At 55.8% G+C, this 16007-nt stretch overlaps 1 protein-coding gene across 2 annotated transcripts in view; it reads right to left on the reverse strand.

Annotated features, from left to right (window-relative positions):
- Positions 1-16007, reverse strand: part of ABTB2 (ankyrin repeat and BTB domain containing 2) — a 186371-nt gene that overhangs the window by 4071 nt on the left and 166293 nt on the right. For both annotated transcript variants that reach the window (XM_061381099.1, XM_061381100.1), the window contains 9 exons: positions 14355-14444; positions 13686-13787; positions 11356-11452; positions 10963-11098; positions 7442-7671; positions 5814-5992; positions 4914-5019; positions 4698-4800; positions 4083-4173 (listed from right to left, as the gene is read on the reverse strand). In XM_061381099.1, coding sequence (XP_061237083.1) covers positions 4083-4173; positions 4698-4800; positions 4914-5019; positions 5814-5992; positions 7442-7671; positions 10963-11098; positions 11356-11452; positions 13686-13787; positions 14355-14444 — 1134 coding nt within the window. The remainder of the gene's footprint in view (positions 1-4082; positions 4174-4697; positions 4801-4913; positions 5020-5813; positions 5993-7441; positions 7672-10962; positions 11099-11355; positions 11453-13685; positions 13788-14354; positions 14445-16007) is intronic.

Here is a 16007-nt window from a genome sequence, read left to right on the forward strand (position 1 = left end):
GCGGCATCTGCACACCGCCCGACTCTCGTCAGGTATTTTTGTGCTTCCCCTGGAATGCGTATGGCAAGCTGCCTTCAACAGAGTAGCTTTGCTTCAATCCTCACAACAGCCCTGTGAGCCCAGGAGGGCGGATACTCTTCACAGCTGGGGAAACTGAGGCCAGGCAGGGAGGCTGATGAGTCGGACCCGCCTCCTCAGAACCCTTCCAGCACACCAGACACCTCATGACTCATTTTCTCTTCTTACCGAAATTCTAAACGTGGGGCTCTGAGGGGGAGACTGTCTACCCTCAGAATCCTGAGTCCTGACCTCCCCATCAGTGCTAGCCAGATCCCGACCTCCTCCTGGAAGCCAGTGCAGCGCTGAGGCCCGGGACCTGGCCCAGAGGTCACCCTGCCGACCCCGGCGGCCCTGCGGCATGACATGAGGTGGCCTGGGGAAGGGGCTATGTTTAGTTCTGCTGAGGTCTGACTTACAAGCTCTGCCATCATGCTGGAGACTGGGGAGTTTCCAGCTGGAAAAAGAAAAATGATTCTCCCTGGTTGGCTGAAGAAACGGCCCCAGCAAGGAGCTGGCAAGGGTATAAGTAAACACAGCTCCAGCCGGCACAGTCGGGCTCTGTTAGGACTGGCCCCGAGGCTGGAAGGGGCACCAGAGGGTCTAGAGGAAAGGAGCCCACGCTGGGGCAGGGCGGGGGAGGGAAGAGGCCTGCCAGCCGCGTCCAGGCCCGAGGCCTGTCCAGGAGGCATCAGCCCGCCCCCTCCCCTCAGGGGAGCGCGGGCTCCCAGAGGTCTTGCACAGCCCCTGCTGGAGCTCAGGTGGAGATCTTACAGTTACACGGATGTACCTGTGTCCCCCTACTCCAGGCAGTGTGTGCCTCGGGCGGGCCCACGTCTGGCTTCCTCCGCCATCCCCCACCCTGGGAGTTGAGTGCCCAGGACTGGGAGGGGGGCGGCTCCCATCTCCAGGGATTCTTTCCTAGGTGTTAGCCTCAGGGCAGCCCCGAGGTGAGAAGGGGCCCAGCCTGTGGCTTCTCTTCCTGGCCTAGAAGAGGCTTCCTGCTGCTTTTGGAGCTGGTCTGGGCCAGGCCCAGCTCTTGTGGCCCGTGGATCTCCCTGAGGCACCTGAAGGCAGATGAGCCCACAGAAGTGGGACCAGAATCGCCCTCTTGGAGCCTCGCTGGGGGAACCGGGCTGCTAGCAGGCAGCTGCGGACATTAATTTCCCACAGCCCGGCAGCTCCCAGGCAGGATGTGGGTCATTCAAAGCAGGCAGCCTACAGGGCTGGAGCGGGCAAAGGGCTGCTCCCAGGGGGGCCCCAGGCAGGACCAGCTGCAGGGATGGCCTCGCTTCCTTCTGCCCAGAGTGGGCCGCCAGGAGCATGACCACAGGAAGGCCCCCAATACTGCAGGGCCAGGACTGGGGCCAAGAGCCACATCAGAACGGCAGGGCTATCCCCCAAAGGCCTAGGTTTAGTCGGCAGTGACCCTGGCAAGAGTCTACACCTGTGATGTCTAATCATAGCCACTGGCTACCTGTGACTTTTGAGAATTTGAAACATGGCTGCTCTGAATTAATACGTGCTGTGTCAAAACTGCATTGCAAACAGTGTGAAAAGAATAAAACATTATGGCTACAATAAGTTAAATAAGAATAAAATTAATTTCACCTGTTTCTTTTTTCTTCATCTATTAAGCAATTTTACATAACCTCTGTGCCCAGTATTATCTTTCTATTAGAGATAATATTGCTTAGATCTCCTTGGGCCTCTGTTTCCTGTTTTAGAAAACAAAGATCTCAAGTTCTCTTTGTGTTGTGAGAGCCAATGAGATGTCTGGGGTCTGCTCTGAAACTTAGGCTTTTTTAGGAGGCCTCGGACCTGGATCGATGGCTTCAGCCGCACGCCGCCGCCCCCCTCTCCTGCCCCCGCCCCACAGCCCGCCCCGAACCCTGCAGGATGGCAGAGCTTTGTTCCCAGAGAACCCACAGGGCCAGGCCAGTGGCTAACATGCCCCAGGCCCACGTGTGCCCTGAGGTTAGACCTGTTGTCTCTGTTTACCCCGTGACAACCCTGAGAAGTCCTCAAGGGCTGCCCAGCCTCTCCGGCCTCGGGCGTCAGCCCCTGCTGAGCAGATGCAGCCTCGATGGCCCAGCCTCTCCGGCCTCGGGCGTCAGCCCCTGCTGAGCACATGCAGCCTCGATGGCAGGGGCTCACCCTTGTCACACGTGCACCCTCACCCCACCTCCCGCCCAATCCCCTCTGCCCTTCTCAGATCCGCCTCCTGGGTCGGGTCATGACCCCACCTCACGCTCCAACTCACCTGGACTTTGAACTTCTTAGCCAAGCAACTTTCTAGAGTTGCTCCCCTCCCCAGGGAGTTTGGCTCAAGGGATGGGAAGAGGGGAGGGGAGACACCCTACGCCCGACTCTGGGCCTCCTCCATGGCCTGTCATCAGTTGCCGCCAAGTCCCCATTCTCCCCTCATCCACACCCCTCTACCCTGCTGCCTCTACCAGTCACCATCATCACTCAGCTGGATTTCTCACCTGCTCCCCTGGCTGCAGTCCTGCCCATCCTCCCCTCACCCTCCAGAGTGCACGAGGTCACGCAAACTGGACCATTCCACACGTCCTAAGATTGAACCCTGGCTCTATCACCTCCCAGCTGCATGACCTTGGACAACTTATTGAACCTCTCTGTGCCTGCGACACCTCATGGACCAAGGCGGATAACAACATGTGTGCACCTCCCTGGGCTGTGCTGTGACTGATAAATGCACTTAGAACCATGCCTGGCTAAGTGTCAGCGATGGTGGCGACCTCATAGCAGCTTCTAACTATCCTTGGGTTAAAGCGCAAGCCCTTCATGCGATGGCTCCTTGGGGGCAGCCTCAGCCTCATTTCTGGATGTTCTTCTGAATGGCTGCCACGACTTGGCCAGAGAGCATTTCCTGAACAGGGTGTGGTCTCTGGTGGTCGTGGTCTCTGAATGCATTGCTGTCTACCTGGAGCTCCCAATACCTGGCTGACCACCCTGGTCCCCAGGAAATTTCCTCCTCCGCAGCTTCAGCAGCCCCTTCCTGCACTGCTGGCGCCTCCCCCACCACTCCCAGTCACATTCGTTCATAATCCTGTCTCCTGGAGGCCAGGGTCCCTGTCCTGTTTACCACTGCCTCCATGGTACCCATAAGTGACTAAATGCTACACAGATGACTGCCGGGAACTAGAGAGAGGGACTAAACCCTTTTAGATGGTGGCCCTCATGCTTCTGTGAGGCTGTGATCTCCCCATTAGGTACAAGCCTGTCCCGGGCAAGGCCAGGTCCTGGGCTCACATACCAGCTGCCTCTTAGCCTCCGTCTCAGCCCCTAAGGGTCACCCCTACAGCCTGAAGACCACTTTCTAGAAAGGAGCTCCCCACTGGGGATCAGCTTAGACCCCAGCCAGTCCCTTCCAGACCTCGCCTGCCACTCCTGGCAGCCAGCCTATGGAGCGTCCATCACGCAACCTCTGACGTTCAAGTCCTGACCTTGATGATCTCTCACGACCAGGATGGGCTCCCCGTGGCTCTTTCTGCTTAGCCGGCGCGGCTAGGGTCTGATGCCGGGAAGGAGTGATGGGCCCACACCGGTGCACGCACGCCACTCTCCACCCACCTGGGGTTTTGTTAAACTGTGGGGAGTCCTGGCATGGGGCCTGAGGCTCTGCATTCCCAACAAGTGCTCAGGCAAGTCTGTGCACTGGGAGCTCACTTAGGACAAGGGCTCACAAGTTGCATGTGTGGTGTGCACCTGTCCTTACATGCCCATCAGGCTGCCCAGACCCCTCACCCAGTGGTTAGAGCTCAGGGCCCATGAAACAGACTCTGAAGCTGCAAACTCACAAGGGAAAGGCTACCCTGGCTGGAAAAAGCCTAGATGCTCCAACCTGACCACTGAGTCAGCAAAACACATAAGGCATTAGGGATGGAGGGGAAGACTCTGACTGACTCACAGCTGACCCCACCCAGATGGACCAGCCAGGGTCGGGGTCCTGGGGGGGAGGGGCACCCCTAGAAAAGCCCTCAGCCCTGAGGTACACACACCTGGAAAATGTGGTACTTCATGTCGCCGATCTCGATGGTTTTGCTGCCATCGCCATCTTGCTCTGATTTATTGGTCATCAGCGTCTTGAACCTGGAGCCAAGGAGATGAGACAAGGAAGGGCTTGAACGTGACTTTTATTCCATCACCGTGTGGCAAAGGCCCCATCCATCGCCTGACCGGTCACCAGGGGACAGGAGCATTTTAAAAATCACTGCTGTGCTCGCAAAAGAATTCTGGGCAAGTGACGTTTTACATCGTCCTAGGCTGACAGACGGCTGGGCTGAGCCCTGACCTGTCCCAGCTGCCCTCTAGCTTAGTGACCGTAACACCTGTGGCTGGAAAACCAACCTTCATGTTAGAACACTCATGATTTCTAATCATCAAAAGCAATGGCTTGACCAGAATGACTCAGCTCCTCTTAGAGAACTCTGGGTCCCCTCTTGACTGTCCCTCTATCCCCTGTGGGTTTGGGGGGGGTCCCCTGCTCTGTGACCACTCTCTCTAGGGTAGAGGCTCTTCTCCAGCCTGCCCGTCACCTCATATCTAAATGAAGCTGCACCCCCCACCACCCCGCTTCCCAGGGGGGCAGAGAATTCGTTATCTGGGCTGCCTACCTGTTAGAAGCCGTCACCAGCAGGACTTTATGTGCATAAAACAGCTTTCCTTCCACGAGGAAGGTCACATCTGACATCTCCTTGTTGTTCAAAAAGTGAGGATCTGTCGCAGGGGGAAGGAGAAGGGGATGATGGAGGCGCCCGCCGCCCAGGCACTTGGGAGGGGGAAGGAGGACAGAGATGAGAGGGAGGGGAGAGGAGGTGGGGAGGCCTCACCGAGCCTGGCCGGCAGCGTCTTGCGGAGCTCAGGGATGCGGGGAATGGGGCTGCTGCCATAGCAGTGCATGAAGATGGCTGCTAGCTGCTGCGTGACCGAGTCGTTCTGTGGGGGGAGAGGCAGGGAGGGCCGTCAGCTGGACCCCCATCTGGAGGCCGTGTGTTTACAGCTCCAGGTATGCCAGGCCAGCTTCAAAAGTCCAGGCCAGGATCAGCGCAGCACTGCCCTTCATTCCACCTGGATCTGGTCTGGCGAGGCAGGCCCGGTCCTTCCACACCGACTCCCCTGATTGCTTTCTTGGCCAGGCTCCCGCCAAGACAGACCCCCAGCCTCTGCAGTCAGGCAACGTGGGTCCAGGCGAGGGCTGGACGTCCACCTGCAGGGTGCCTGTGTCCTTCCGTCCCTGTGAGGGGGCTGTCCCTAAGTCTGTCTGCCTGTGTGTCAGTTTCCGGGTCTGTCCTGTGGTCTGTCTGCGTCCTGCGGTCTGTCTGCCTGTGTGCCAGTCTCCGGGTCTGTCCCATGGTCTGTCTGCGTCCTGTGGTCTGTCTGCCTGTGTGTCAGTCTCCAGGTCTATCCTGTGGTCTGTCTGCGTCCTGTGGTCTGTCTGCCTGTGTGCCAGTCTCCGGGTCTGTCCCATGGTCTGTCTGCATCCTGCAGTCTGTCTGCCTGGGTGTCAGTCTCCGGGTCCATCCTGTGGTCTGTCTGCGTCCTGTGGTCTGTCTGCCTGGGTGTCAGTCTCCAGGTCTATCCTGTGGCCTGTCTGCGTCCTGCGGTCTATCTGCCTGTGTGCCAGTCTCCAGGTCCGTCCTGTGGTCTGTCTGCATCCTGCGGTCTGTCTGCCTGTGTGTCAGTCTCCGGGTCTGTCCTGTGGGCTGTTGGGGCCTCCGGGGCTGTCTCACCTTGCTGGTCTTGAGGATGTCAAACATGAGTGGCAAGCCCTCAGTCACCAGCTCCTCGTTGTACTCCTCCTCCTTGATGGAGCTGAAATCCCGCAGGAGGCTCTGCACCACCGAGTACCGAGACTGGGAGAAGGACGTCCTCAGAGACTCGATCCAGACATGCAGCTTCCAGGGGACGCCTGGGCCGGGAAGGGGTAGGGCAGTCACCCCCCGGGCAGAGCGCTCCCCAAAGGGACCACTGAGCCCACCTCATGACAGCCCCCTTTCTGGCAGGCCAATGCACCTGATGCCTGCCCAACCGGGGGCACTCCCTCTCCACAGCTCAGCGCAGCCAGTAAGGAAAGCATTCGTTCACCCTGACAGGCCTCCCTGAGACATAAAATGGTCTCAAAGTTCCCATCAGATGAGGTGGAGGAATGGTTTCAGGCCAAGTGCAGGGAGCCTGAGCTCTGAATATCCACAGCTCAGCCTGGGAGCCTTCAAGTGCAGGCCCAGCACCCACACTGGCCACACTGGCTTGTCAGGCCCCGGAATTACCTACTGGGGAGGAACCATTATAATTAGGAGGGGTGGCCCCAGAGACTCGAACACCCGGAGGATATGCAGGGCGCTTGGGGACAAGAGGACCCCATGCCGGTCTAGAAGCCTGAAATGAACCCTGTTCTGTCACTGAGGGCTTTTCCCAGCGCCTGGCTCCCTGGTGTGTCTGTTCACATGCAGTGCCATGTAATTACTGTTTACCAGCTCCCTGGAGTGTGTCACTGGGGCCGCAGAGTAATCCAAGCTGCTCTGTAAAGGTCATGACAAAAACTAGCGATGTTTCCAGTAATTAGAGATTGCTTCTTACTCCCCAGCCTCACTGTGGATTTAAAAAGGTCTGATGGCATTCCCTGGGGACATGGTGCCAAGGGTAGCGTCAGCATCCCTGGTTTACTGACTGTGTGCAGGAGTGATATTCCCATTTCATAGGGAAGAGCACTGAGGCTGGCCCGCCCCCAGAGGGCCATGTGGCTCCCGCTTCCTTGGCCCAGCGCTGGGTGTTCATGTGTCATGGCCCCCAGGGAGAGGAGCGATGCTGTCGTCATGCACTGAACGCCCATGGTTAGTGGGCGCCGGGCCCTGTGCTGTGTGTGACGACTTCACATCCGTAGGGGAGGAGCACTAGGGAACGTGGCAGGGCTGGGATCTCCCCCAGGTCTGTCTGACCAGCCGCCTGGGAGGAAAGAAGTCTGCAAGCTTGCAGGCCAAGGAAGGGGGGAGGCGGGCTGATGGACTGGAGAGCATCTCACTGACCAGAAATGTGGACTCCTGGTGCTCTAGACGCTCCCACATGCCCAGGCCTCGACCAGGGAAGCTGGGGGCCCTGAGGGCACAAGGCTGGGTGAGGCTTTTGATATGTCCCTACTGAGGACTATCTGAGGCTCAGGGCACCACCTATCTTGGTCTGAGAGGACGGAGGCCCTCCCTGCACTCCACTGCCTCCTGGCCTGTCTGGCCTGTGGGCCTGGCCCTCTCATGTGTGTGTGTGTGTGTGTGCGTGCGTGCATGCACACTGAGGAACAGCATAGCATGTGTGTGTGTGTCTCTGTGTGTGCCTGTGTCTGTACACGCACACCACGTGGCCTCACCCAGCGCCCTCAGCTCCATGGTGATGTCCACGTAGCCGTGCTCTGCGCTGTAGTACATGGCCTCCTGGAGGGCCTTGGTGCGTGTCCGGCTCAGTCGCATGGGCCCCTCGCTGCCGCTGCCCTGGCTGGACGCATCACTGTCTTCCACACCCTCAGCCAGGATCTCCTCCAGGGACAGCACGTCCGCTTTGGCCTGCTGTGGCTGCGTCAGGAGCTTCCTCAGGACGTTCCTGCAGGGAAAGGGACAAAGAAGGGCGATGTCCAAGGCTCCCGCCACGGATGGTGCCTGCCGAGCTGCCTTTCAGCGTCCTGTGGCCCAGACGGGCCAACTACGGGGTGTCTGCGGGCAAAAAGGGCTCGTGGTCTTCCCTTCCCAGGCAGGCTGGGCCCCCAGGTGAGTCAGGGAAAGGTGCAGAAGACCTCTCCCTTCTGCCATCCGGGTACTGCTGAGAAGTCATGAGCTCTGGGGCCAAGCAGGCTCTGCCATCCTGTGCGATCTGACAGGTCGTTCTACCTCTCTGAGCCCTGATGGGTCTGTCAGTGTAGCATGGGGAGTCAGTATCGTCCTCTCCCAGTTAATGTGAGGCTCAAGTGACATCACATGCAGAGCCTGATACACAACAATCATCCTAATAGCAGCTGACTTGCATATTCCCACGCTGTTGTTCAGTGGCTCAGTTGTGTCCAAGTCTTTGCGACCCCATGGACTGCAGCACACCAGGCTTCTCTGTCCTTCCTTCATCACCTCTAGGAGCTTGCTCAAACTCATGTTCATCGAGTTGGTGATGCCATCTAACCATGTTTTCCTCTGTTGTCCCCTTCTCCTCCTGACTTTTATCTTTCCCAGCATCTTTCCAATGAGTCGGCTCTTTGCATCAGGTGACCAAAGCATTGGGAACTTCAGTTTTGGCATCAGTCCTTTCAATGAATATTCAGGATTGATTTCCTTTAGGATTGACTGGTTTGATCTCCTTGCAGTCCAAGGGACTCTCAAAATCTTCTCCAAAAAAAAAAAGAATCTTCTCCAACACCATAGTTCAAAAGCATCAATTCTTTGGCACTCAGCTTTCTTTATAGTCCAACTCTCACATCCATACATGACCACTGGAAAAACCATAGCCTTGCTAGACAGATGGCAAAGTAATGCCTCTGCTTTTGAATATGCTGTCTAGGTTGGTCATAACTATCCTTCCAAGGAGTAAGCGTCTTTTAATTTCATGGCTGCAGTCACCATGTGCAGTGATTTTGGAGCCCAAAAAGATAAAGTCAGCCACTGTTTCCACTGTTTCCCCATCTATTTGCCATGAAGTGGCAGGATGCCAGGATCTTAGTTTTCTCAATGTTGAGCTTTAAGCCAACTTTTCACTCTCCTCTTTCACTTTTATCAAGAGGCTCTTTAGTTCTTCATTTTCTGCCGTAAGGGTAGTGTCATCTGCATATCTGAGGTTATTGATATTTCTCCTGGCAATCTTGATGAAGCTTGTGCTTCCTCCAGCCCAGCATTTCTCATGATGTACTCTGCATATAAGTTAAATAAGCAGGGTGATAATATACAGTCTTGACATACTCCTTTCCCAGTTTTGGAACCAGTCTGTTTTTCCAATGTTCAGTTCTAACTGTTGCTTCTTGACCTGCATACAGATTTCTCAGGAGGCAGGTAAGGTGGTCTGATATTCCTATCTCTTTCAGAATTTTCCACAGTTTGTTGTGATCCACAGTCAAAGGCTTTGGCATAGTTAATAAAGCAGAGGTAGATGTTTTTCTGGAACTCTTTTTTTTTTTCATGATCCAGCGGATGTTGGCAATTTGATCTATGGTCCCTCTGCCTTTTCTAAATCCACCTTGAACATCTGGAGGTTCATGGTTCACGTATTGCTGAAGCCTGGCATGGAGAATTTTGAGCATTACTTTACTAGCGTGCTGCTGCTGCTAAGTTGCTTCAGTTGTGTCCGACTCTGTGCGACCCCATAGACGGCAGCCCACCAGGCTCCCCCATTCCTGGGATTCTCCAGGCAAGAACACTGAAGTGGGTTGCCACTTCCTTCTCCAATGCATGAAAGTGAAAAGGGAAAGTGAAGTAGCTCAGTCATGTCCGACTCTTCGCAACTCCATGGACTGCAGCCTACCAGGCTCCTCCATCCATGGGATTTTCCAGGCAAGAGTACTGGAGTGGGGTGCCATTGCCTTCTCCGGGGATGCCATGAGATGAATGCATTGTGTGGTAGCTTGAACATTCTTTGGCATTGGAATGAAAACTGACCTTTTCCAGTCCTATGGCCACTGCATAGTTTTCCAAATTTGCTGGCATATTGAGTGCAGCACTTTCACAATTTCCATGGAGCGAGCATGTTTTGATTTCATGGCTGCGGTCACCATCCACAGTGACTTTGGAGCCCAAGAAAATAAAGTCTTTCACTGTTTCCATTGTTTCCCCATCTACATGCCATAAAGTGATGGGACTGGACGCCATGATCTTAGTTTTTTGAATGCTGAGTTTCAAGTCGGCTTTTTCACTCTCCTCTTTCACCTTCATCAAGAAGCTCTTTAGTTCTTCTTCACTTTCTGCCATGAGAGTGGTATCATCTGCATATCTGAGGTTATTGATGTTTCTCCCAGCAATCCTGATGTTGCCATGTACCAGTGCATTTAACCCTCCCTGAGAGAGGAACCTCAGTATTCATGGGTGATGAATACATCTTGCTCATGTCACACCGAGCGGGATGCAGACTCAGAGGGGGTTCCAAGCCCCAGGCTCTTCTGTCGCATCCTGTGTCTCATCCTGGGCAGGCCCCCAGGCCACTTGGGGGTAGAGCTGTCTCCCTGCAGACCTGCCTGCCCCTCCCCAACCCCTTCCCCACCTTGTGATGGAGGCTGGGCTGTGCAACACTGGGTACTCTGTTAACCCGCTGAGTTGACAGAGCAACAGTGGGATGACCCAGGTCCCTTAAGGGAGTCCCTCTTTGTCTTCTACTCACCTCTTCCCTGTTTCCCTTTGACCCCAGAGCAGCCTAACTCTGGTTTGGTGAGACCAGCTGTTCTGGTCTCACTTCTGCCCTGTCACACCCCCAGGCAGGCCTGGCCCCTAAAAAGCAGGGTCCACCATCCACTCCTGGAGCAGGATGTGATTTCTAGCAGAGCTGCCAGGAGCATCTTCATGGTGGAGTTGAAGTCTGGGTGGAAGCCCCTAGCGCTCCAGGCTGTGGCAGGCAATGGAGAAGCAGCCCAGGCACAGGAACGGATGGGGTCCTGGGGCAGCCCTGGGTGGCTGCAGGTGGAGGGTCTTATGGGGGAATGGGAGGGCCTTCCCTGGGCACCCACCACCCCGTGTTTCCAGGCCTCCACCCTCTGGGCCCACATGCTGCCTGAAGACCTGTATCTTCTTTCTGGCTGGTGTGTAGGCAGCTACCCTCTATCCACCCCTCCCCTCCATCTCTGGAAAGATCTCCAGGCCTAGCTCTTCTGCTCCTGAGAGCCTGCTTCATGCTCCACAGAACATGGGGCAGGAAGCCCCGGGTGGGTACCTGTGGCCATGGGCGGCCGAGTGGCTGAAGCAGTTCATATCCTCGTGGAGGGAGGAGGCCATGCCGTTGGCTTCGAGCATGCTGAGGAGGGGGTCGGCGCCCCGGCTAAGCAGCAAGCTGACCAGCTCGTAGTTCCCTGAAAGAGACGGGCCAGGAATGCTTCCACCACCCACGCCGCTGCCCCTCTGCTGGGCCTGTCTGAGCACGGAGCACCGTAGAAACACTGACGATGGAGTGAGGGGGAGCCCCTGGTGACCTGAAGCAGGGGTTTCAAGGCTTGCCATGGGGGTCTCTGTGTGCGGCTCAGCCAGGCAGGGTGATACTGTGAGGAGGGCCAGGTGGAACTGCAGGGCAGTCAGGGACCCTGGCTGGGCAGGGCAGCGGTACACCTACCGGCCGCAGAGGCCAGCTGCAGGGGCGTCTCCGCATAGCTGTCTTCGCCGCCGTTCACTGCAGAGCCCTCCACGTGGGCGCCAGCATCCAGGAGCAACTGCCAAGGCACAGGAAGGGCACTTGAGCATGGAGGGGAGTGTCGCCTGGGTCGGGTGCAGGGGAGGCTTCGGGGAGTGACCTTTAGTTTTCTCCTGGCATGTGACCAAGAGCCAGCTCCCTCAGGCATCCAGAATTGTAGAACTCCTGGTTACCTTCACGCTCTAAGTGCTCAGAATCTTCCCCTCCGCTTTTTGTGGTCTTGGACCAAGCCCCTGAGCTATAGGGACCTCTGAGCTATCTCCCCCTTTCAAACAGTTTCCTACAAACTGGCCACAGTGAAGAATAGAAGGTAGGTGTGTGCTAACTCGCTTCAGTCATACCTGATCCTTTGCGACCCTATGGACCATAGCCTATCGGGCTCCTTTGTCCATGGGCTTCTTCAGGCAAGAATACTGGAGTAGGTTGCCACGCCCTCCTCCAGGGGATCTTCCTGACCCAAGGACTGCACCCGCATCTCTTACGTCTTCTGCATTGGCAGCCAGGTTCTTTACCACTAGCACCACTTGGGGAGCCCAAGAATAGTAGGCAACACCGTCCAATCAACCAGGGGAATCTGAGGCTCTTGACACAGCAGAGGTTGTGGGAAAGACAGAGCCAATAGGGTCAGAGCTGAGTGGCAGTGCTGGCCACCAGCGAGTGGGTGATCTGGGGCAGGTATCTCAACTCCCCAATCCTCCGTCTTCCTCATCTAGAAAATGGGAGAGAGGCCTGTCTTGCAACATTGTTGGGGATTAAGTGAAGAGGTGCTCAATTCTCCATAGGGGTTCAGTAACCAGTGGCTTCTAGGGCTCCCTTCAAAGAGGTTCCACGAGCTGCCCAAGGCTGGGCAGTGCAGGGCTGGAACAGAACCTGGCTGTCTGGGACACCAGGTGGCCTCTCCTGGTTCTGGCAAGGGCAGGCCTTGCAGGGGACAGACGGAGCAGGGCTGACAGATACCAAGCGGTGCCCGCTGGGCTGGCTGGCTTTGCCTTGGGCGGGGGTGGTGTCAGCACACCACCAGGTGACTTCAGTCCATCTCACCCTTCCTGACTGGCTGCTCTGGAGGGAGCCGCCTTTCCAACCCTCCCAGGTTTCCAGAGACTGAGCCTCCTCAGAGACCGCGCTTGAGCAGTTAGGCCAATCCTACCCACCCCTCACCTGGGACCAGATGTGAAGGGTCCAGGCTGACCTCTCAGTCTCCCCACAATGTGGGTGTGGGGGTGGCTGTTGGCGGGAGGCTCTCATCAGTCAGACAGCAGCTGCGGCAGTGCTGTCTGAGCCAGAGCACCAAAGCAGCGGAGGAAGACAGAGACCTGCCCGACAGGGTGAAACTGGGCACCAGTCCAGACAAGCCCAGGGCACGGCCCTGCAGGTCGGTCTGGGCCAGGGTGGAACCCTGCTCAAGGGCTCAGGAGGACAGCCACCGAAAAGCGGGCAGGATATGGCAGCCAACCTACTGACTACCGGCTACAGAATCTCTCGTATAGGCCAGGACTGTGTGGACAGCAAACAGGTCAACATGACCCCTGCCCTTGAGGGACCCGCAATCCAGCAGATGGCAAGGGTGTCATGCAAACTCCCAGGAAGGAGTTTCTGGAACCCTGCAGTCCTGAGGAGAGAAGGAGTCTAGGAGCCGAGTGGCAGTGTTGCCATGCCCCGTCCATAGCTTCCACTTCCAGGCCTGCCCTGACCCTCAGCCAGCACAGCTACCGGGGCCAAGGTGGGCACAGTGTGACTTGGCTGAGCGGTGTCAAGTGACAGGCGAGCAGTGTCAATCTGAGTCTTCTCTCAGGAACTGAGATGCTGAGAGACTATGGCTGCTAACGGGGAGGGGCAGAACCAGAAGGACCGCATGGTATAAGCCACAGAATTCATGAGGGAGTAAGAACAGCTCAGGACTGGAAGGATGGTTGGAGGAAAGAAACACATCTGTGCAGATCTGAGCACATCTGCACAGATTCCAGATTCCAGCACAGCCCAAGACTCACCCACAGAGGCAGAGAGGCCAGGCAGGCCTGGGATCATTTGGGCCTGCATCTTGTTCCCTAAAATCTCAGGTTAGAGCCTGCTCACTAGAGCCTGCTCCTTGGGGCAAACCAGTTGAGTCTCTGTCCTGCTGACCCAGTGAGCTGGCCTTAACCAGTGTCTCTGGTGTCTCTGATCCCACTCAAGAAATGTGAGGCTGGGGCTACGCTTGGGGTTCAGCCCATCTGGCAAGCTGGGGGCTCATGGCACACCTGGCAGGAGCTCACCTGGACCACAGAGATATGTCCATGCAGCACAGCAAACGTCAGCGAGGTCCAGTGACGGCTATCCGGGTGGATGGAGGGGTGCCTGGGAGAGTTGCTTGGAACCTGGGAAAATGCCACAAGGGATCAGTGTTTCCAAGGTGAGTGACATTCCTGGGTGGGTGACACGGGGCCTGAGCTAAGGGGGAGCCCTGCAGGGATGGTGGCCAGGAGTCAACTCAAGTGCTTTCTATATTCGATTGGCAACGTCTGCCTGGAGTACCTTGTGGACAAGGCTCAAAAGGATGTTCAATTAGTGATGTCTGCCCTGGGCAGAGAGATGGCAGAAAGGGAACACTTTATGCCTCGGAAGGAGGTAGAGCAAGAAGCATCTGGAGATGGTAGGGATGGCTGGGGACTAATTTGATAAAAGGGGAAAAGGGCTACAGTAACAGAATCATGGCCATTCTCTCCAGTGGACCCCCCCCTGAGCTCACTTCTCTGGCAGAAAGCCCGAATCTTGAGAAAAAACCGTCTTTGCTAACTATGATCTCTGTGTATCTTATATTTCCAGTTCTCTGAGACACATCTACTCTGTTGTCCAAATCATCACAGCCAGCATGGATGATGACGACCTTGGGGTGTTCTCTCACTGGGTTGGGGGCCCAGGGCAGCCCTTTGGGGCTTTCTCACCTGGATGTCCAAGTTGGCTCCAGCATCAATCAACATCTGGACCATGGCTTCATCCCCAGCAGCACAGGCATACATGAGTGGCGTCATACCCTAGGTGAAGCAAACGCAGATGCTGAACTGTCTGGAAACAGAACATGAGGACACGTGTTCCATGGGCGTCTGCCCTGGAAACCAGATAGAGGTCTCCTGCTTGACCAGCTGCTCATCTGGAACAATCTTGGGCCTTGCGCTGGACAGAAGGGGCTGGGCCGGCCCCTCTCAGGCTCAGGGGACATATGACACCTGAAGGATGAGTAGGGGACATTTGCATGAGCACTACAGGTCACCAGAGGGGCAAAGGGCACAGGCCCTACAGCCAGACTCCAGTACAAAGGCAACCCCTGCTGTAAACTTTGTACAAGTTACTTGTCCTCCTCTGTGCCTCAGTTACTTTATCTTTAAAATGGGAATAACAACAGTATCTGCCTCACTGGGTTGCTGTAAAGAGTATGAGTTACTATGTATAAAGTGCTTGGCCCAGCTAAGTAAGGATGAGCTAGCTAATTAAAATAACACACCACCACCATCACGGCTGCCATGCTACACTGACATATCCACATCCACCCCAGGCCCTGCGCTGGTAAATCACCGTGTGAACTGCTTTACATGCATCATCTCACTTAGTGACCATACCATCCCTACTGGGGAGGTTCTGCTATTATTCCCGCTTCACAGATGAGGAGCGGAGACGGGGACTGACTTGCCCGACAGTCACACAATTTGTAAGAGGATGGACTCAGATGGAACCCAGGCCTGCATGAGCCCAGAAGCTCTTCTCCCTGAGGCGTCTCACACAGGGTGGAGAGGTTGACGTGAACGTCTCTTGCTGTGAGCACTTCTGAGCTTTTCTGAAAGCTGAGGCCCAATCCCTACCCGAATTTAGGTGGGTGGTTAACAGAGCCACCCCCTGGCCGGGAATCTCCTCTGTGGCCAGTAACAGCAAAGGCCGCAGTGGAAAGCACTATTCCACAGCTGGATGCTGGCAAGCGTTTGTCTGGAGCCCCGCGATGTTATTTATTAGGTTATTTGTGTGTAGACAAGATCTCCTTACCTCATAAATCCTTGCCTAGCGCCCAGAGATAAAGACATGGCCCGAGATTAATCATGGCTGAGAGGTCTATCTACCCCACAGATCATTCTATAAACACCGAGGCTGAGGGAACAAACAGGACTGGGGCATTGAGAGAAAAGCCACTGAGTGAGAACCTGACTTTGTTTTATTCCCCTCAGCACAAGCTTGACTTCTTTTTTCTCCACAGGTCTGTATGTGATTCAGACTATAAGCCGTCGACACGTCCTGTAAGGAAAAACTACTTTTTTTTGCATGTTGGTCCCTCCCCCTAAAGAGGTTAAATCAAGAGACACTGATGAACAGATTTCAGGGATAATCATCCTATCGACACCAACAGACATGGAGGCACCTTTATGGAGCATCTACTAGGTGTGATGCAGAAGTCTAAGGGGCAGGCAATTTGTTATCCCACAAGTTGGAGGCGAGGAGACAGGCTCAGGGGTAAAGCAGCTTGTCCGAGCTGCCACAGCTACGATGGGAGGACTAAACTCCAGCCCTGTGAGGCTGGCGTCCATGGGCTTCCCCACCCTGCTGCTGGAGGA

Source organism: Bos javanicus, chromosome 15 (genome assembly GCF_032452875.1).
Source record: "Bos javanicus breed banteng chromosome 15, ARS-OSU_banteng_1.0, whole genome shotgun sequence".
In the NCBI taxonomy this organism is placed as follows: Eukaryota; Metazoa; Chordata; class Mammalia; order Artiodactyla; family Bovidae; genus Bos; species Bos javanicus.